The 21,832-nt window shown below is 42.5% G+C and overlaps 2 protein-coding genes across 2 annotated transcripts; both read right to left on the bottom strand.

Moving 5' to 3' along the window:
* Positions 1 to 2,976: 2,976 nt before the first annotated feature.
* LOC149502809 (uncharacterized) lies at positions 2,977 to 6,526 on the bottom strand. The gene is made up of 4 exons (XM_089728206.1): positions 5,712 to 6,526; positions 5,542 to 5,637; positions 4,768 to 4,918; positions 2,977 to 3,692 (listed from the first exon to the last, which is right to left on the bottom strand). Exons 1-4 carry the CDS (start codon positions 6,495 to 6,497, stop codon positions 3,520 to 3,522), a joined length of 1,206 nt encoding a protein of 401 aa, XP_089584332.1. The 5' UTR covers positions 6,498 to 6,526; the 3' UTR covers positions 2,977 to 3,519.
* A 3,005-nt stretch (positions 6,527 to 9,531) lies between these two features.
* LOC149502810 (uncharacterized) lies at positions 9,532 to 13,190 on the bottom strand. Its single transcript, XM_089728207.1, has 4 exons — positions 12,133 to 13,190; positions 11,959 to 12,054; positions 11,152 to 11,302; positions 9,532 to 10,312 (listed from the first exon to the last, which is right to left on the bottom strand). The coding sequence occupies exons 1-4, from the start codon at positions 12,916 to 12,918 to the stop codon at positions 10,140 to 10,142; spliced, it is 1,206 nt and encodes a 401-aa protein (XP_089584333.1). The 5' UTR covers positions 12,919 to 13,190; the 3' UTR covers positions 9,532 to 10,139.
* Positions 13,191 to 21,832: the final 8,642 nt, after the last annotated feature.

Here is a 21,832-nt window from a genome sequence, read left to right on the forward strand (position 1 = left end):
GATCTGATAGATCTCGTAATGCAGCGAACGTGTTAATATATTGTTCGCGGTAATTAAGTCCCATAGGCGTTTCCGAAGGAGCCGTTCGTATAGGGCAGCGGCTATGAAGCTACAGCTTATGTATGGTATTATTACGGTTTTTGACTTAATGTTTGAAGATTCTTAACAACATTCATGTTATGCTGTGTCGTAGTAGATCGTGCATTAGCGTCCACCCCCCTAAATCAATCATAATAGAACAGTAACACGCTCTTCAGATTTAGTCGCTTTGAACATTAATGAAATTGAAAATAGTTAAAATAGTTGGTGGCTTGTTTGTACTGTCTAGATGGACTATAATTACGTAAGCGCTAATGAAAAAAAAGAACTTAATAAACAATAACATAGAATTTCAGTCCCAACTAACGTTTAAATCACTGGGTAACTAGCTGTCTACGATTTAAAATGTAACGAAGGACTTCATATAATGATAAAATCTAGACAGCAACAGAATCTGTACTTAAATTCGGGCTTACTGTTAAAAAGTAACAAAGATTAAAGAGGCTAAGCGTACCTGACCCTCCATAGATAGAACAGATCCGATCAAAAAGTGAATATTAAATTAGATTTGAAAAGACGTTTCGTGTTACTGAACTTATTCCTTTTTCGAGTAGTGTACAGCTATAATATTATGGATAGTACATGAAATTTTAATCATACAAGCGTATTGAAGTGGGCGTGAACTAAATTTTTTTATTATCTAGACGGGTGTACGAGTTCACGGCCTTGTGACATGAGTTAAAGTCTCAGTTTTTACAGTACAGGGGCTACCCCATCCTTCAAGCTGAAACACATTATTGCATCACGGCAGAAATAAGCAGGGCGGGAGAAGCTACCAGTAATAACGAAAATTGTATTTTTTGCGGGTTTGATTTTTCTTATACGACGCAATTTTTTCATCGTGGAAGTCAATTATGAACAGTTATTAAGTACGTATTTCATTAGAAAAATTGATACCTGCCTGCGGGATTTGAACACCGGCACAGTCGCATCGCTCGATACGAATGCACTGGGCTTTTTATCTTTTGGGCCACGGCGACTATAAAACGGTATTTACGCTGCATAGCTGCTTTGTTTTTATGAGCCGATTGTTCTCATTATCCCAAAGCTTAGAGTTACCTGCTTTTTCCTCATGTACTATTTCCATTATTTCCTATTATTTACAAAGTTTAATTTCTGTTATAAAGGCTTAACACAATGATAATGAATGGTCTTCAGTTTCCAGTAGTAACAAACATCGTCACAGAAAAAAGATCGTATTAAAAATCGTATCGCGTAGGACGTCGTGTCACTGTCGTTGTCTTACTCCAAAATCCTTTCAGTCCGCGTATATGTGCGCCTGTATGGGCTGAGCCGCGCAATCGGGCTACTATGGCTCGGTTCCTGCGCCGGCCGCAGCGCACCGTTGCTATCAGGGTCATCCGTGGATATCACACCGTCTCATTCGAGGCGGCGTGTGTGTTGGCGGGGACGCCGCCATGAGAGCTGGAGGCGGAGTCGCTCGCTGCCGGCTATCGGTGGCGCAGTGAGCTTCGTGCTCTGAGCGTGGCGCGTCCCTCCAAAAGTGAGCTGCGGGCGCGGAAGGTCCATTCTCGGCGGTCCGTGCTCGAATCGTGGTCGAGGCGGTTAGCCAACCCCACGTGGGGTCTACGGACCGTCGAGGCGGTTTACCTAGTCTTTTATGACTGGGTGAATCGTGGCCGAGGATGCCTCACCTTCCGTCTGGTGCAGGTGCTGACTGGGCACGGATGCTTCGGGAAGTACCTGCACCGGATAGGAGCTGAGTCGATGACGAGGTGCCACCATTGTGGACACGACCTGGACACGGCGGAGCATACGCTCGCTGTCTGCCCCGCTTGGGAGGTGCAACGCCGTGTCCTTGTCGCAAAGATAGGACCAGACTTGTCGCTGCCTAGCGTCGTGGCGTCGAGGCTTGGCGGCGACGAGTCTTGGAAGGCTATGCTCGAAGATGGTGCACTCGCAGAAGGAGGCGGCGGGGCGAGTGACGCAAAGCTCTCCTCACTACGCAGAAACCCGCCGCCGCCGAGTAGAGGGTCGGGACCGGGGTCCCGTCCGTAACCCGGCCCCCTAAGAGCTTCGGGCTCCACCCGCTTTGTGTGGGGAGGAACCTAGGCGTGGGGCGGCGTGGTAGGTCGCGTTCCCCCGACCGCTCCGGGGGAAGGTGTAGCGCGGCACTATCAATCGGGCTCTTGGCCCGTCGACCGAGGGAACCGGCGGTCATGTTGCTGGCAGCCGCCGGTCCGGCGTCTGGGGGACGGCGGGATGGATGTAATGTGCTCTGCATAAACCCTGTCCCGCCGTCTCAATAGCTCCGACTAGCTTCCCGCCCGGTCCGGGGTAGGGCGCCGACTGTGAGCGGCAGGAGTTTTTAGAGAGGTTCGACTCCCACATACCCCACCTGCCGTGCGGGTGGGGATCCGCCGATTTTCGCAAAAAAAAAAAAAGTCCGCGTATATGGAACATTTCAACCGAGATTAGAACTAAGCCTGGTTTCAACGAGCCCTCCTCGTCCGATTTTTCTATAAAGCCTCCAAGATTATTTTTCCCTTTCGTGTTTGCTCTGAGTAAATGAGCGTTAAAAACGATATAAATTATATTATATTAATCATAGATTTTCATTTTAGTATTTGCAGATAACCAATTTTTTTCCTGGGTTTTATAATAATAATAAAAAACTTCGAAGAAAAAGTTTTTTTTTTAAGAATATAGCTCATTTAATGTATTTTGGTTAATCATTGGTCAAACATACATAAATTAAGCGCTCAAATAGATTACTTACGTTATATTAAGTAAAACGACAAAAATATTTTCAAGCATTATAATATACTACAAGACAAATATAGGTACTATATTGGGTTCATAGTTACCTCATTAAATTAATTGTAAATAGGTCTACAGTAAAATACTATTATAATTTATTATATATTATTATACTATTGCGAATCCTTAATATGTTTGGACATATCATTCGTAATAAAAAGTCATTGGAACGTTTAGTGGTTCAAGGAAGAGTAGACGGTCAACGCTCTCGCGGCCGATCATCCACAAGGTGGACAGACTTGGTTAAGTTATCTACGAAGTGTTCCCTTACTGAGTGTACACGTACCGCCACAAATAGAGAAAGATGGAGAAGTCTCTCAAAAGCCGCAACCAAACATTAAGACTTACGTAACCACGACCACTCCGCCAGGAGTGAACGACTGAGAAGAAGAAGCAGAAAATACTACTAAACTACAACTGTACTCATAAAACTTTAAAACACGATCAAACTGTTATGTAAGCAATATTTGTATTTTCCTGTTGCATTAATTTCATAAAATATCAGGTTCGATACACAGCTGAGAATGAAAAAAACATTTTTCACTATTCTGAGAACTTAATATGTGTAAATCAGTGAAATTAGCCTTGCTTACAGAAAATGCTTACTACCTAAAAATAATATTAAAAACGATAGACATTTTAATCTAAAAATTTTGAGAACTGTATTATAATGACTAAGTAAGTCGTACAGAGACTGATATAGCTTAGTGGCAAAGACATGTTGAGTTTGATGACACCTGCCAAAGCATAGACGAAACTATATTCTTTGGTCATCAAGTAAAACGCTTTGACCTTCCGACGCTGGAGTTTTCCTGCGAATAAAACAAATATTTGAATATGGATCTATGATTTTTTTGCTCAGCCCACTGAAGTCTACTGCTGGACATAGATTTCCCCTAAGGTTCGCCACAATAGCCAGTCTTGCAATACACTCAGTGTACACATCTTATTAGAAAGTTAATTACAAGGACGGGCCGTTTGAATGTATTATTGCCTAAAAAATTAGAACCACCTAGCGGGTCTTACAGTAAATATAATGAATTTAGGGACCCACTCAAATACACTTTTTTTTCCTACATATGCTTGTAGCGTTAGACGGCTATGCCAGCGTAACCTAGCGAGTAGGTGAGCTCACGGGGCTCTAGCCTGAGAACGTTGCTAACACTAGCCATAGCAAGAACAGTGCTTCACAGAATCTATCACCGGATCGGAAACGCGATCCATTGAGAAGAAACTCCAGCGAGAAACTCAGTGGGCTGTGTCTGTGAGTTAATTTACTGGCCAAACTCTTCGTCGTAAGCGACGGGTTCGATGAGGACGGTGACCGGTGCTTGAGGTACCTAAAAGCATCGTGGATCGGGAGGATCCAAAATGATGCGCTTAGGGTGACGTCTCCTGCTTAATTTTTTTTTTGTTGGTCCTTTCTGCGTTCTTAAATATTTTAGCTGATTTTAATGTGAAGGTCCCGCATGTCACTTCAGGTATGAAACGTCGGTCTACTCAAACTACTGCCGCTCTTCACCCTAATTCTAGTTAAGTATGTTGTTGTTTCGTAAGTGAATGAAGCAATTTTTTTTTTATGTCTTAGATGGGTGGACGAGCTCACAGCCCACCTGGTGTTAAGTGGTTACTGGAGCCCATGGACATCTACAACGTAAATGCGCCACCCACCTTGAGATATAAGTTCTAAGATCTCAGTATAGTTACAACGGCTGCCCCACCCTTCAAACCGAAACGCATTACTGCTTCACGGCAGAAATAGGCAGGGCGGTGGTACCTACCCGCGCGGACTCACAAGAGGTCCTACCACCAGTAAATGTAGTAATGCCATTGAAACATTTTTCTAACACTTTGTACTTTAATCTATGACATTTCGAATACACTTACCCAGTGGAATAGTGTTGATGGCATCATGAAGCGTGATACGAATAAGAGAAACTTGAGTTGCAGTGATGCTTGAGTAGTAGCACGGGATCACAACTAACAACGTGTATTTGATGCAACGCACTATTAAATACACGCACACTCCGATTGTTGACTGTGAATATAATCAATAATTTATAAGTTGGACTGTTTCATTATTGGTGCACTTGCACTTGAATTTAGTGTACTTATGTTTTTGTGTAATTCGAAGTTAAAATTTACGTCTTATGAGAACCTTGTTTCTTACTGAACTTAAATAAAAATTCAAACACTATCTATCAGTTGAACCAATAGCTTCGAATTCCAGTAGTGTAATGTTAACAAGGACCTGTTTATTCTTTATGATTTTCAGTTTTGCGGTATCATAATATAACACAAGATATTTGACAGATGACTGATTGTCACTTACGACGTTTTCAAGATAAGCTTGCAATATGTACAAGTTTCAAACAAATAACATTTAGACCGTCGATATACTTAGTAATATCATCCGCTCGGTGGAAGACATTCCTTTGGTCGTTATCCCAAATCAGCATAAGCAAAATGGTAAAAACAGTGTTAGTTTCTTGTTGAAATATTTTCAAATGAACTGTTCACTAAAACTTTTCTAGGCTTATTGGCTTTTGCTATAAAAACATCTACTTCTCTTTCTGTTATGACAAGCTCTTTACCATATTATTTTTTGTTCATATTACACGTTTAATTCAATAGCTAATATTTAAATAAGATGAAACTTACACCCGGATTTGAAGGATCCGTTAATTGTATGACTTTTACAAGAATTCTCAGAAGAATAGTCGTGGATAATCCGGAAGTAAATAACATGAGTAGCACCTGAAAAATTTATTAATTTAAATAACATTTGCATAATTATGCACGTTTTCATTAATCAGATCAAGCTTTCTTACCGGAATGCTCATAACTTTGTTGAGTTTTTCAGCGCAGTTGTGTAGTAACCCATACACTTCGTGCAAAGCGGTGAGATTTAGCTGTACATTTTTTGATAACATCTCATATTTGTTTGGTTTCTTCCTGCTACTGTCTTCGTCTACTTTAAAATGCTCTTGTATATGTCTCTTTACGACTAAAAGCCTCAAGTACACGACCCTTTGTAATGTGAAGAAAAATATTTGCTCACAATCGTGAGTCAATGCAATAGTATAAGTGCAGATTATAGTCATCAATCCTTTGCTGGTATTATCGTAAAATTCCAGAGCGTAAAACTCGATTAAGTTATACACAATGCTGCCTGCGACCCAAAAGAAAACTCTTTTCATGCAACACGTGCTGTTTACGTTTTTGTCAATTTTTAGTATTTTGTCGAACATGCTCAAGTTTTCAAAAAACTTCATCATTTTCTTCTTTTTCAAAAACACTGATATGCAAATCAGGAGTATGTATTCAATAAATGAGAAAAGTCTTATGACAAGGTGTGAATTTTTCATCGGTTCTTTTGTCCAATAAACTGACGCGACAAACGAAATCAAAAATATTGCGTAGAGATAGCTGAACAACAACACAAATTTGTTACATTTCAACAGATACAAACGATTGATTCCCGTTATTACTTGTATGTAAATAAAAAATTTGAATCGTTGTACGATTTTAAGTCCATCGTCAGCAAAATTATTTTCACTGACATCTGGTAATTCAAGAGGTTTCACTTTAGATGATATGGTTCGGATACCTGCCATCTTCACCGCCGAGGCAGCTAGACTGTTCCGATAGCTTATTTAATCAATATTCATCCATTAAATTAAGTTATAACTTTCCATGTGTTAAAATTATTAATTTACTAATTGATAGAAAATAGAGTAGTTTACATGGTTATATAAACATCATCAATTTAATTTTAATCAATACAAGTGGGTTTGAGATTTTTTTTTCTATTGATTAGCTGAGTGGACGAGCTCATAGCCCACCTGATGTTAAGTGGTTACTGGAGCCCATAGCCATATACAACGTAAATGCGCTACCCACCTTGAGATATAAGTTCTAAGGTCTCAGTATAGTTATAACGGCTGCCCCACCCTTCACACCGAAACGCATTACTGCTTCACGGCAGAAATAGGCATGGTGGTGGTACTTACCCGTACGGACTCACAATACGTCCAACCACCAATAAAAATTATGGAATATTTATTAATTAAACATGAAATGTGATTTTTGTTTAGAGAACCTTTTTTTTTGTCATAAGGAAATCGCCGGACTTCCGCCTTTCACTGGGGATGGCGGGTGGGGCATTTCGGAGTCGAACCGATTAAAACCTCTTGTTAAGCGCATTGGCGATATCGAGCGACACCGCCAAGGCCACCCCAACCCCGTGAGAGGATCCGACGAGAAACTCAGCGGGCTGATGCATGGGTTAGGTTGCACCACTCTTTGTCGAGTTCGACGAGTACCTACGGTTGTAGGGGTCCCTAAGCCTGCTCCTAGTGTTAGAGCTGAAGGCGTCTAATGCAAAGGTTATTGAATGGATCCGTAAGGACGTGTCTAGAGCGTCGACGGTGACTGGCTCCTGTGTGATCAGGATTCGGGGAGTAGTCAGTGGTGGCAACGATAAGGCGATTATCATGACGCATAGCCTTATCGAAGTAGCGTTTCGACTCTGACTTCACGTATTTCCAAATTGATTCGAGGCCCAGATCGTCGTGTAGGTCAACGTTCTTCACAAACCACGGTGCTCCGACGGCTTACCTGCAAAAGCGGGATTCTAGGATTGGGGGTGTCTTGGCGTGTGTGGGCCGCGTGAGCGAACACCACACTCGCGTAAGTCATGACGGGTCTTATGCAAGTTCTTAGAGTGACCTTGTTCCGAAGGGAAATTTTACTCCGCTTACATAATGATATTATGGGGTAAATTCTGCCGAGAATAAACACGGTACGGTCGCGGACTGTTTTAATATGAGGGCGGAATGTCATGGATGCATCCGGGGTGACTCCCAGGTACTTAATCTTCCTGGCCCAGGGTATATTGGAATTGGCCGACGAGGGCGATCGAGGGTGTGAGATTTCTCCTCCTGATGCGGGAGGAAATCCGTATAGAGTGTATAGAGTTTCCCCTTTGAAATAACATCGTTGTGCTTTTCACTGGATCTATGTCTATGGGCCAGTTTCGAAACGAGTAAGTGTATTATCACGCGTAGGACGTCGTGTCACTGTCGTTGTCTTACTCCAAAATCCTTTCAGTCCGCGTATATGTGCGCCTGTATGGGCTGAGCCGCGCAATCGGGCTACTATGGCTCGGTTCCTGCGCCGGCCGCAGCGCACCGTTGCTATCAGGGTCATCCGTGGATATCACACCGTCTCATTCGAGGCGGCGTGTGTGTTGGCGGGGACGCCGCCATGAGAGCTGGAGGCGGAGTCGCTCGCTGCCGACTATCGGTGGCGCAGTGAGCTTCGTGCTCTGGGCGTGGCGCGTCCCTCCAAAAGTGAGCTGCGGGCGCGGAAGGTCCATTCTCGGCGGTCCGTGCTCGAATCGTGGTCGAGGCGGTTAGCCAACCCCACGTGGGGTCTACGGACCGTCGAGGCGGTTTACCTAGTCTTTTATGACTGGGTCAATCGTGGTCGAGGATGCCTCACCTTCCGTCTGGTGCAGGTGCTGACTGGGCACGGATGCTTCGGGAAGTACCTGCACCGGATAGGAGCTGAGTCGATGACGAGGTGCCACCATTGTGGACACGACCTGGACACGGCGGAGCATACGCTCGCTGTCTGCCCCGCTTGGGAGGTGCAACGCCGTGTCCTTGTCGCAAAGATAGGACCAGACTTGTCGCTGCCTAGCGTCGTGGCGTCGAGGCTTGGCGGCGACGAGTCTTGGAACGCTATGCTCGAAGATGGTGCACTCGCAGAAGGAGGCGGTGGGGCGAGTGACGCAAAGCTCTCCTCACTACGCAGAAACCCGCCGCCGCCGAGTAGGGGGTCGGGACCGGGGTCCCGTCCGTAAGAGCTCCCCTAAGAGCTTCGGGCTCCACCCGCTTTGTGTGGGGAGGAACCTAGGCGTGGGGCGGCGTGGTAGGTCGCGTTCCCCCGACCGCTCCGGGGGAAGGTGTAGCGCGGCACTATCAATCGGGCTCTTGGCCCGTCGACCGAGGGAACCGGCGGTCATGTTGCTGGCAGCCGCCGGTCCGGCGTCTGGGGGACGGCGGGATGGATGTAATGTGCTCTGCATAAACCCTGTCCCGCCGTCTCAATAGCTCCGACTAGCTTCCCGCCCGGTCCGGGGTAGAGCGCCGACTGTGAGCGGCAGGAGTTTTTAGAGAGGTTCGACTCCCACATACCCCACCTGCCGTGCGGGTGGGGATCCGCCGATTTTCGCAAAAAAAAAAAGTCCGCGTATATGGAACATTTCAACCGAGATTAGAACTAAGCCTGGTTTCAACGAGCCCTCCTCGTCCGATTTTTCTATAAAGCCTCCAAGATTATTTTTCCCTTTCGTGTTTGCTCTGAGTAAATGAGCGTTAAAAACGATATAAATTATATTATATTAATCATAGATTTTCATTTTAGTATTTGCAGATAACCAATTTTTTTCCTGGGTTTTATAATAATAATAAAAAACGTCGAAGAAAAAGTTTTTTTTTTAAGAATATAGCTCATTTAATGTATTTTGGTTAATCAACATACATAAATTAAGCGCTCAAATAGATTACTTACGTTATATTAAGTAAAACGACAAAAATATTTTCAAGCATTATAATATACTACAAGACAAATATAGGTACTGTATTGGGTTCATAGTTACCTCATTAAATTAATTGTAAATAGGTCTACAGTAAAATACTATTATAATTTATTATATATTATTATACTATTGCGAATCCTTAATATGTTTGGACATATCATTCGTAATAAAAGGTCATTGGAACGTTTAGTGGTTCAAGGAAGAGTAGACGGTCAACGCTCTCGCGGCCGATCATCCACAAGGTGGACAGACTTGGTTAAGTTATCTACGAAGTGTTCCCTTACTGAGTGTACACGTACCGCCACAAATAGAGAAAGATGGAGAAGTCTCTCAAAAGCCGCAACCAAACATTAAGACTTACGTAACCACGACCACTCCGCCAGGAGTGAACGACTGAGAAGAAGAAGCAGAAAATACTACTAAACTACAACTGTACTCATAAAACTTTAAAACACGATCAAACTGTTATGTAAGCAATATTTGTATTTTCCTGTTGCATTAATTTCATAAAATATCAGGTTCGATACACAGCTGAGAATGAAAAAAACATTTTTCACTATTCTGAGAACTTAATATGTGTAAATCAGTGAAATTAGCCTTGCTTACAGAAAATGCTTACTACCTAAAAATAATATTAAAAACGATAGACATTTTAATCTAAAAATTTTGAGAACTGTATTATAATGACTAAGTAAGTCGTACAGAGACTGATATAGCTTAGTGGCAAAGACATGTTGAGTTTGATGACACCTGCCAAAGCATAGACGAAACTATATTCTTTGGTCATCAAGTAAAACGCTTTGACCTTCCGACGCTGGAGTTTTCCTGCGAATAAAACAAATATTTGAATATGGATCTATGATTTTTTTGCTCAGCCCACTGAAGTCTACTGCTGGACATAGATTTCCCCTAAGGTTCGCCACAATAGCCAGTCTTGCAATATACTCAGTGTACACATCTTATTAGAAAGTTAATTACAAGGACGGGCCGTTTGAATGTATTATTGCCTAAAAAATTAGAACCACCTAGCGGGTCTTACAGTAAATATAATGAATTTAGGGACCTACTCAAATACACTTTTTTTCCCTACATATGCTTGTAGCCTTAGAGGGCTATGCCAGCGTAACCGAGCGAGTAGGTGAGCTCACGGGGCTCTAGCCTGAGGACGTTGCTAACATTAGCCCTAGCAAGAGCAGTGCTTTGCAAAATCTACCACCGGATCGGAAACGCGACCCATTCAGAAGAAGCTCCGGTGAGAAACTCAGTGAGCTGTGTTTGTGAGTTAATTTACTGGCCAAACTCTTCGTCGTAAGCGACGGGTTCAACAAGGACGGTGACCGGTGCTTGAGGTACCTAAAATCATCGTTAGTGGATCGGGAGGATGCGAAATGATGTGCTTAGGGCGACGTCGACTGCTTAAAAATTTTTTTTTGTTGGTCTTTCTCCGTTCGTAGATATTGTAGCTGATTTTAATGTGAAGGTCCGGTATGTTGCTTCAGGTATACAACGTCGGTCTACTCAAACTACTGCCGCTCTTCACCCTAATTCTAGTGAAGAATGTTGTTGTTTCGTAAGTGAATTAAGCAATGCCATTGAAACATTTTTCTAACACCGGAAAGGCATTACTTTTGTACTTTAATCTATGACATTTCGAATACACTTACCCAGTGGAATAGTGTTGATGGCATCATGAAGTGTGATACGAATAAGAGAAACTTGAGTTGCAGTGATGCTTGAGTAATAGCACGAGATCACAACTAACAACGTGTATTTGATGCAACGCACTATTAAATACACGCACAATCCGATTGCTGACTGTGAATATAATTAATAATTTATAAGTTGGAATGTTTCATTATTGGTGCACTTGCACTTGAATTTAGTGCACTTGTGTTTTCGTGTAATTCGAAGTTAAAATTTACGTCCTAAGGGAACCTTGTTTCTTATTGACCTTAAATCAAATTTAATCACTATCTATTAATCAGTTGAACGGATAGCTTAGAATTCCAGTAGTGTCATTAACATGTTAATATAATATTTACATTTTAATAAGGACCTGTTTATTCTTTATGATTTTCAGTTTTGCGGTATCATATAACACAAGACATTTGACAGATGACAGATTGTCGCTTACGGCGTTTTCAAGATAAGCTTGCAATATGTACAAGTTCCAAACAAACAACATTCAGACCGTCGATATACCGAGTAATATCATCAGCTCGGTGGAAGACATTCCTTTGGTCGTTATCCCAAATCAGGATAAACAAAATAGTAAAAACAGTATTAGGTTCTTGTTGAGATATTTTCAAATGAACTGTTCACTAAAACTTTTCTAGGCTTATGCTTGCTTTGGCTTTTGCTATAAAAACATCTACTTCTCTTTCTGTTATGACAAGCTCTTTACCATATTCTTTTTTGTTCATATCACACGTTTAATTCAATAGCTAATATTTAATTAAGATGAAACTTACACCCGGATTTGAAGGATCCGTTAATTGTATGACTCTAACAAAAATTTTCAGAAGAATAGTCGTGGATAATCCGGAAGTAAATAACATGAGTAGCACCTGAAACATATATTTAAATAACATTTGGATAACATTTGGATAATGCACGTTTTCATTAAGCAGATCAAGCTTTCTTACCGGAATACTCATCACTGTGTTGAGTTTTTCAGCGCAGTTGTGTAGTAACGCATACACTTCGTGCAAAGCGGTGAGATTTAGCTGTACATTATTTGATAACATCTCATATTTGTTTGGTTTTTTCCTGCTACTGTCTTCGTCTTCTTTAAAATACTCTTGTATATGCCTCTTTACGACTAAAAGCCTCAAGTACACGACCCTTTGTAATGTGAAGAAAAATATTTGCTCACAATCGTGAGCCAATGCAATAGCATAAGTGCAGATTATAGTCTTCAATCCTTTGTTGGTATTATCGTAAAATTCCAGAGCGTAAAACTCGATTAAGTTATACACAACGCTGCCTGCGACCCAAAAGAAAACTTGTTTCATGCAACACGTGCTGTTTACGTTTTTGTCGATTTTCAGCATTTTGTCGAGCAAGCTCAAGTTTTCAAAGAACTTTATCATTTTCTTTTTTTTCAAAAACACTGATATGCAAATCAGGAGTATGTATTCAATAAATGTGAAAAGTCTGATGACAAGGTGTGAATTTTTCTTCGGTTCGGTTGTCCAATAAACTAACGCGACAAACGAAATCAAAAATATTGCGTAGAGATAGCTGAACAACAACACAAATTTGTTACATTTCAACAGATACAAACGATTGATTCCCGTTATTGCTTGTATATAAATAAAAAAATTAAATGGTTGTACGATTTTCAGTCCATCGTCAGCAAAATTATTTTCACTGACATCTGGTAATTCGAGAGGTTTCACTTTAGATGATATGGTTCGGATACCCGCCATCTTCACCGCCGAGGCAGGTAGACTGTTCCGATAGCTTATTTAATCAATATTCAATCCATTAAATTAAGTTATAACTTTCCATGTGATAAAATCATTAATTTACTAATTGATAGAAAATCGAGTAGTTTACTTGGTTGTATAAACGTCATCAATTTAATTTTAATCAGTTTAAGTGAGTTTTAGATTGGATTATTTATTAACAAGACATGTAATGTGACTTTTGTTTGAAGCTAACGTTATATTTACCAGCAGTAATGCGTTTTTCAATTAGATCCTAAATGGTTTATGAAAAACTTTGGTGTACTGCATTAGAACTATAATAATTTGGACTTAAGATCACCATAGTTTTCGATTCGCGAGCCGTAGATACAATTAAAACTACTTTTACAGTTTGTAACCATGAAAACTGTAAAGTAACGTCAGAAATAATGTAGAATAAAATTCTAGATTAAAGGGTAAAAATAATTTTAATTATAGGTTCACCATATCCGAATTTTAAGTAAATTTATCTAAACGAAGTTGGTTTCCAATTTTCTATGTTTTAAAAGAGAAATATTCCTATTTTTTTAGGAGAAAATCACCACTTCCCCTCCCACCCGACGAGTGGGGTATGTGGGAGTTGAACCTCACCAAAAACTCCCCCGCCTCTCCAGTCGTGGCCATTGAGACGGCGAGATAGCGTTGACGCAGAGCATATTACAAAGCGGCCGCCGCCGCGCCGGCGATACGACCACCGGTTCCCTCGGTCGGCGGGTCGGGAGCCCGCCTCGAAGGTACCGCGTTGCACCTTCCCCCCGAGCGGTCGGGGGAACGCGGCCTACCATCACCAAAAGAGAAACTATAACAATATTTGATAAGTTTAATCATGGTTTTCATCGAAATTCCGGAATCCTTAATATCTTAATCTTCATAATGTCTTCATTTGTTCGTTTTCCATTATAAAATCAAATTTTTGACGTGACAACGTCTTATAATTCGACGGAGCCGGCTGCACGCACAAAAAAACATGACTTATTGAGGCGTTCCATTTAAGGCTTCAAGTGCAAGCGAGAGCCCGCAACGAGCGACAAAGAGGCGCAATCGGCCTCCGCGTTCGGCAGCGTTCGACATCTGTCTCTCTCCTACTTGAGTGAGCGATGCATCCGCGTGGACAGCTGCTATACAATAATATATTTACATGGTTTCGTCAAGTATGAAGTGAAAAGTGAATGTGGTGTCAATTGTCCATACAAAATATGTATCTATCAAACAAATAAAATTAAAATTTTCTATTGAAAAATGAAACCATTCCATCAGTATTTTCTTATGACGTTGTCACGTTCAACTATCGTCAGTAAACCGACTTTACCGACAACCGATTTTTTTTATTTGCGTTAATAGGTAGGTAGGTGGAATCTCTGTCGACTAGGTTCCACAATATTACTTTTTGTAGACATTATTGCGTCATTATTACTGACCCGCAATTTTAGATTAACTCCTGGCATACCTTGATACGGTGGCATCAAATGACGTCAGAACGTAATCTTAACAGTACCTAAAGTAATAGGAGAAGAGGATGGCATAAAAAAGTTTTTGACTACACACGGTCTATAAGCAGATATTATTTGGTAGCATTATTATTAGTAGGTTGACCGAGAATATACACCCGTATCTATTGATTAATTATCATAGGCTACTACCATGTAGAATCTGGGGAGGTCATGGAGGTGAGTTTGCTATTTAAAGCTGTGATTATCTACACGATGTCTACACGATGCTTGGAAGTAGAAATGTAAAATGTGATATTTAATATCGAAAATAGTTTTGCAAGCATACGATATCATTTATCAATGTCGAAAACACAAATTTATTTGTTACTAATAAACGGCAGTAGTGTATTATATTCCATCCAATTTATATTGTAACCTAAGAAATGATTGATGGATGCTAAGGCCAACACATCCGAAGATTTATAAAGCAGTATGCGGGTATTAACCTTGGCACCTATTACGTCAGAATAGGGAAGATTGATGGGCTGAGCCAGAAAGGAGAGTCGACAAAGCACTTTTAAATATCACATTATATTTTAGAAAATGTTTTGCTGTTGTTTTTTTGTTGTAAATATCATGTATAGCTTCAGTGAGTATTTTTTATTTCTGACGGTTTTGGACAATACCAGTCACACATCGCAAGATATATCGTCACAATTCGGACTTAGTTCAGCAATTGAATTTTTAAGAACACTTTTCAAAATAGCCAATATCTGCACTTTGCTTCTTTAAAAGCTAATCTCAATACAAGAGACAAATAGAGGGTAAAAAAAAGAAATGTAGTTTTCTGCCAGAAGCACGTAAACAATTATGTCAATATTCGCAAGCGCACATTATAATTTCGGTTTGTGAGAAGGAGATCTCGGATCGTTTGGAACCTCTGGGTCTGCGGAGGGACTTCGGTTATCCTCTGTATTTTGTACCGTATGTTCCATGGGGAATGCTCTGAGGAATTATTCGAGATGATACCGGCATCTCGTTTTTACCACCGCACCGCCCGCCACCGGAGTAGAGTTCATCCATACTACCTGGAGCCACTGCGGTCATCCACAGTGCGCTTCCAGAGATCTTTTTTGCCACGCACCATCCGGCTATGGAATGAGCTCCCCTCCACGGTGTTTCCCGAGCGCTATGACATGTCCTTCTTCAAACGAGGCTTATGGAGAGTATTAAGCGGTAGGCAGCGGCTTGGCTCTGCCCCTGGCATTGCTGAAGTCCATGAGCGACGGTAACCCCTCACCATCAGGTGGGCCGTATGCTCGTCTGCCTACAAGGGCAATAAAAAATAAAAAAAGGAGAAAGAGGTTTTCTAAATTGGGACCGATTCTACACAGTTTATCAACGAACATTATACTAACGTAAACATTATTCACGATTGAGTTCCACGGTGAAGGAATAACATCGTGTAATAAAAATCAAACCCGCATAATTATAATTTGCGTAATTACTGGTGGTAGGACCTCTTGTGAGTCCGCACGGGTAGGTACCACCGCCCCGCTTATCTCTGCCGTGAAGCAGTAATGCGTTTCGGTTTGAAGGGTGGGGCAGCCGTTGTGACTATACTGAGACCTTAGAACTTATATCTCAAGGTGGGTGGCGCATTTACGTTGTAGATGTCTATGGGCTCCAGTAACCACTTAATACCAGGTGGGCTGTGAGCTCGTCCACCCATCTAAGCAATAAAAAAAAACAGTCGAACGTTCCGTTTTGAAAGGTGAGGAAGCCGTTATATACAAGTAAGACCTCATGTCTCAAGGTGGGGGGCAAAGTTCATTCTCCTTGTAATGGCTGTTATCCCTGGTAGCTACTTAATACTATTTGGCCCAAAAGCTCGATAAGCTGCCTTACAAAAAGATCTTTAAAAAACACTGGATAACATGAAATCTAGAACCTTTGAAAATCCCAATAGCCCTCTCGGCGCGGGAGCTTTGTAGAAGAATGGGTACTCGGCCCAAAAATAGGTCTTTGAATAATTATCACCTAGACTTTTTTAAATTAATAGATTATTTCCATGAGGTTTTTTTTTTAAATTACCATGTTTTCATGTTACCTAAATGGATCGGAGCTACTTGGAGGACTTTATGATCATAAAATTCTGCTTTGTCGCGTAAAATAGAATAGAATAGTCATAAGGAAATTTCAACAGAACCACGGGTAGGATGTAATGTTTGAGGACGTAAACACAGCTTTTGCATTAAAACTCGGAACATGTTTATTTTTCTAGCGCATTCGTGCTGGCCATAATGAATACGGAAAGCGAAACCTTGTAACGAAAGACTTCAACGGATGAATTGGAAGAATCATGAAGTATCTGTTTTTATTAGCTCACGTTGTAAAGAGGTATTTTTTTTCTATGTTGGTATCACGTCCCATTTTGGCCGTAAAGCTTCGAAGTCACTGAGACTACGAACTCAGTTCTTAACGTGTGCGCACTTACTGTTGGGGTACACGGAGTTTAGTATACGGTCCCTTCCTGTTCCTCATCTCATAGTTTTACTTAAAACCGCATTGAGTCCACTTTATTACTCGTAGCCAGCGCGGGTGAGTAACCTGCCTATTTCTTCCGTGAAGCAGTAATGCGTTTCGGTTTGAAGGGTTATTCTGCCGCTACACTTACAACTCATGTCTCAAGATGAGGGCGGCATTGACGTGGTTGATGTCTATGGACTCCGATGACCCTTTTTAGCAATGAGAAAAATATTTAAAATTAAAAGATTGGGTCGTGGACTCGCGCAATCATTTATTTTATTATCGTTGCAGTCAAAAATTACATATTTCTTTTACTGCAATTATCGATATTGTGCAAGTATCGATATTGCACTATGTTCTCTGTACAAAGTTCCCTGGAAGGCGTTGCTCTAAGCCAGGGGCTCCCAAACTTATTTTGTCTGCTGCCCACTTTGAGAATAAATTATTTTTTAGCGCTCCCATTTTTTCACCTACTATAAACCATTACAGCGAGAGCTCAGTCGGTGTCTAAGAGTCCTCCTAGATGAAATTACAAATCGCCTCGCAAGCCTCTACACAACGCCTCTATTTTTTTTCTGGGTCTCTTACCCTTTAGGCCTTTAGCGCCCACAGGGGGGCGTTATCGCCCACTTTGAGAAAGGCTGCTCTAGGCGATTACTCCTTAAATTGGAACACTTTTGAAATGTAATTATACATATTTTAAAAACCCCATTCAGAGTAAAAACCGAAGCAGAAGCTTTTGGAGTTTTAATATTGAGCTATCTATTCATGATATACAATACGTTAAGGCGAAAACGTTATCGTGTTGCTGGATGAGGTGGGCAAGCTGCTGGAACGCATTCTGGCAGCCCGCATCATCCAGCATCTGGTCAGGGTGGGACCCGATCTGTCGGCGGAGCAGTATGGCTTCCGAGAGGGCCGCTCAACGGTAGACGCGATCCTTCGCGTGCGGGTCCTCTCGGATGAGGCCGTCTCCGGGGGTGGGGTGGCTTTGGCGGTGTCACTCGATATCGCCAATGCGTTCAACATCCTGCCCTGGTCCGTGATAGGGGGGGTGCTGGAACGACACGGAGTGCCCCCCTACCTTCGCCGGCTGGTGGGTTCCTACTTGGAAGACAGATCGGTCACGTGTACCGGACACGGTGGGATCGTGCACCGGTTCCCGGTCGTGCGCGGTGTTCCACAGGGGTTGCTCGGCCCTCTTTTGTGGAATATCGGGTATGACTGGGTGCTGAGGGGTGCCCTCCTACCGGGCCTGAGTGTAATCTGTTACGCAGACGACACGTTGGTCGTGGCCCGGGGGGGGAGTTTTGCTGAGTCTGCCCGTCTTGCTATGGCTGGGGTGGCGCATGTCGTCGGCAAAATCAGGAGATTGGGCCTCGACGTGGCGCTCAGTAAATCCGAGACCATGTGGTTCCACAGGCCCCGGAGAGTGCCACCTGTCGATGCCCATATCGTGGTTAGAGGCGTCCGTATCGGGGTCGCAGTTGAAGTACCTCGGCCTCATTCTGGACAGTCGTTGGACCTTCCGTGCTCACTTTCAGAATCTGGTCCCTCGTGTTGGGGGTGGCCGGCGCGTTAAGCCGGCTCCTTCCCAATGTCGGGGGGCCTGACCAGGTGACGCGCCGTCTCTATACAGGGGTGGTGCGATCAATGGCCCTATACGGGGCGCCCGTGTGGGGCCAGTCCCTGGCCGTGGGGGTAGCGAAGCTGCTGCAACGGCCGCAACGCACCATCGCGGTCAGGGTCATCCGTGGTTATCGCACCATCTCTTTCAAGGCGGCGTGTGTACTGGCTGGGACGCCGCCTTGGGTCCTGGAGGCGGAGGCGCTCGCTGCTGACTATCAGTGGCGGGCTGACCTTCGTATCCGGGGCGTGGCACGTCCCAGCCCCAGTGTGGTCAGAGCGCGGAGGGCCCAATCTCGGCGGTCCGTGCTGGAGGCATGGTCCAGACGGCTGGCCGATCCTTCGGCTGGTCGTAGGACCGTCGAGGCGATTCGCCCGGTTCTTGTGAATTGGGTGAATCGTGACAGAGGACGCCTCACTTTCCGGCTCACGCAGGTGCTCACTGGGCATGGTTGCTTCGGTGAGTTCCTGCACCGGATCGGAGCCGAGCCGACGGCAGAGTGCCACCATTGTGGTTGCGACTTGGACACGGCGGAGCACACGCTCGTCGCCTGCCCCGCATGGGAGGAGTGGCGCCGTGTCCTCGTCGCAAAAATAGGAAACGACTTGTCGTTGCCGAGTGTTGTGGCATCGATGCTCGGCGACGACGAGTCGTGGAAGGCGATGCTCGACTTCTGCGAGTGCACCATCTCGCAGAAGGAGGCGGCGGGGCGCGTGAGAGACACGCAAGCCCGCCGCCGTCGAGCGGGGGCCAGGAAGGCGGATCTCGCCCAAGCCCTGGCCCTCTAAGTGTTTCGGGTCCCCTTCATATGTCGGTCTGGGGACAGGCGAAGGGTGCCTAAGAAGACGACGTGCAAGCTGCTCTGCACGCGTTTTACGCAAGAGCATCCGGGTGATGGAAGGCCGGCTATCCTCGACCCACGCTGGTTCTGACCCAGCGGGGTATTCCCAAGGATAGACCATTCTAACTGGCGCCATCTAGGCGGGCTCCGGATAGCCTGCCGACCGAGAGGGCTGGTGGTCGTGGCGCCGACGACCACTGGTCCAGCGTCCCGAGGGGGAGGGTGATGGGAGAGATGTGCTCCGCACTAAACGCTTCACTTTTTCCCCCCTTTGCCTTTTCATGGGTTCTGTCTCATGCGAGGTTCGGACGCGGGTTGTTGAGCGACAGGAGGTTTTAGTCAGTTCGACTCCGACATGCCCCGCCTTCCATCCCCAGGGGAGGGCGGAAGTCCGGCGATTTCCTCCTGACCAAAAAAAAAAAAAAAAGGCGAAAACGTTGCCTGAAATTCAAACAACACTTTTTCTGTTTCTACCTTGTTATAATTCGATAAGGTAATGCAAAAAATATATATGAAGGAACTAAACGTTTTTAAATGAGTTACTTTACATAATTTAATGAAATCAAGCCTTGAAAATTTGGTTGTGGTACGATCAAAATTACTTAAAATCAGATGGTTAACTTAAGAATGTTAAAGATTTTTTCCGCGATAATGGAATCTGTTTAAAGCGTAAAGGCGGAATTTGTTATTTTAACAAGCTCTCGTTAATGGTGGCTAGCCAATGTTCTACGAACGTTGGTTTTCGAGATAATTTGGGTAAATCTTCGTTTTTTTCTATTGTCCTTAATTAAATAATTATGTTATGCTAATACAGAACCCTCGTGAAGAATATTGTTTCAGCAACTAAAGACTGTTTGAGCTATTCATAGTTCTCACTTTGTGTTTTTGTATAGCTCTTTAATGCAAATGTTGTTGATTTATCAGATACTAGCTTTTGCCCGCGACTTCGTCCGCGTGGAATAGTTACTTTGGCATAACGCAAAATTTTATCCGCCTCTTTACTCACGTAGAAATTGAAAATATTTTTGGATAATAGAATGGCAGCTATTTAAGGTACAAAAATCACGCTTTTTGTCTGACTTCAAAAGAAGAGGAAGCTATCAATTCGACCATAATTTTTTATCTATGTATGTTCACCGAATTCTCGAAAATGCTTGAACCGATTCTAAAAATTCTTTTTTTTTGGTTCGAAATGATCCCGAATGATTCTGTAATCATCAAGATCTGATGATGGGATCCTGGAGAAATCCAGAAAAATCTATAATTGTCAAAGCCTATCTTGAAGGGATTTGGGTCTTTCAATGTTGCAGTGAATAACGTATTTATTTGGATAAGCATTAATATCATCTTTATAAATACACCTTCACAAACAATGCTTTACTTTAGAACAAATATGTTTAGCATAAAAAAAAAAACGTTATAGTGAGCCAACCTTAACATATAGACATATGCTGTCGTAGACTTTTTTTTTAGATCTTTTTAAAGGGAAACAATTCTGTCATACATTATTTTAGCGAAGCTTTCACTGTATCTGCAGCGCGCGGAAGCTCTTAAAAAGGAAAAAGAAACCCGATTTTGAAACATATTGGTGCTCCACTTGTATTTGTTTTGGCGTGATGTTATATAGCCTTCCTCAATAAATGGGCTATGTAACACGGAAGAATTTTTCAAATCGGACAAGTAGTTCCTGAGATTAGCGCGTTCAAACAAACAAATATACAAACTCTTCAGTTTTATAATATTAGTATAGATGGTCTTTACAGGAAGTCATTTATTACTCATTATGTGTCAGAAAGATTTAGGCGGTGCATCAGGATTACGCTGCTCTTTCCAGTGCCACGGAAACCTCTTGTGCACTTATCAAAGGTTTTTTTATTTTATTTTAAAATCAGTTAAAATAAATAAAAAGGGTTTTCTTTGTGAAGGTTCAGAGTTATAGACGAATGTATAAAATGCATTGGTAATAATGGCGTTGAAGAAATATTGTTGCCATTAAATCGTTTTCGTCTTCATGATGTGGTCTAACACATTGATTATGATGATCTGTTTTCACTAAATACCCTGTCTATTTTATATAAAATATATATTATTATGTTCAAGTGAAAACAAAAATGATTGGTATATTTATGGTATGTTTGATATAAATTGTTTATGGTATATTTAAAAACCAGAAAATATCGAAGAATAGTCTATAGATTTTGTCTCATGTCTTTTAGAAATAACTATCTGGACGGCTATTCCTTGACTAGAGAAAATCAGTTCTTGAAAAATAAATGCGGGTTGGTACTTCTCGGGAAAACATTTTGATTTGAAAGAAACAGAATCTTAACAAGTATAAATCTTAAATAATCAAAATTAAGAATTTCATGGTGAAAGTCTTAATCATAGCAGAGGGTCATCATGCGGTGTAAAGGACACGTCATTTCGGATCCTCCCGATCCACTAACG

This window comes from Bombyx mandarina, chromosome 06, assembly GCF_030267445.1.
Source record: "Bombyx mandarina strain Sakado chromosome 06, ASM3026744v2".
Lineage (NCBI taxonomy): Eukaryota > Metazoa > Arthropoda > Insecta > Lepidoptera > Bombycidae > Bombyx > Bombyx mandarina.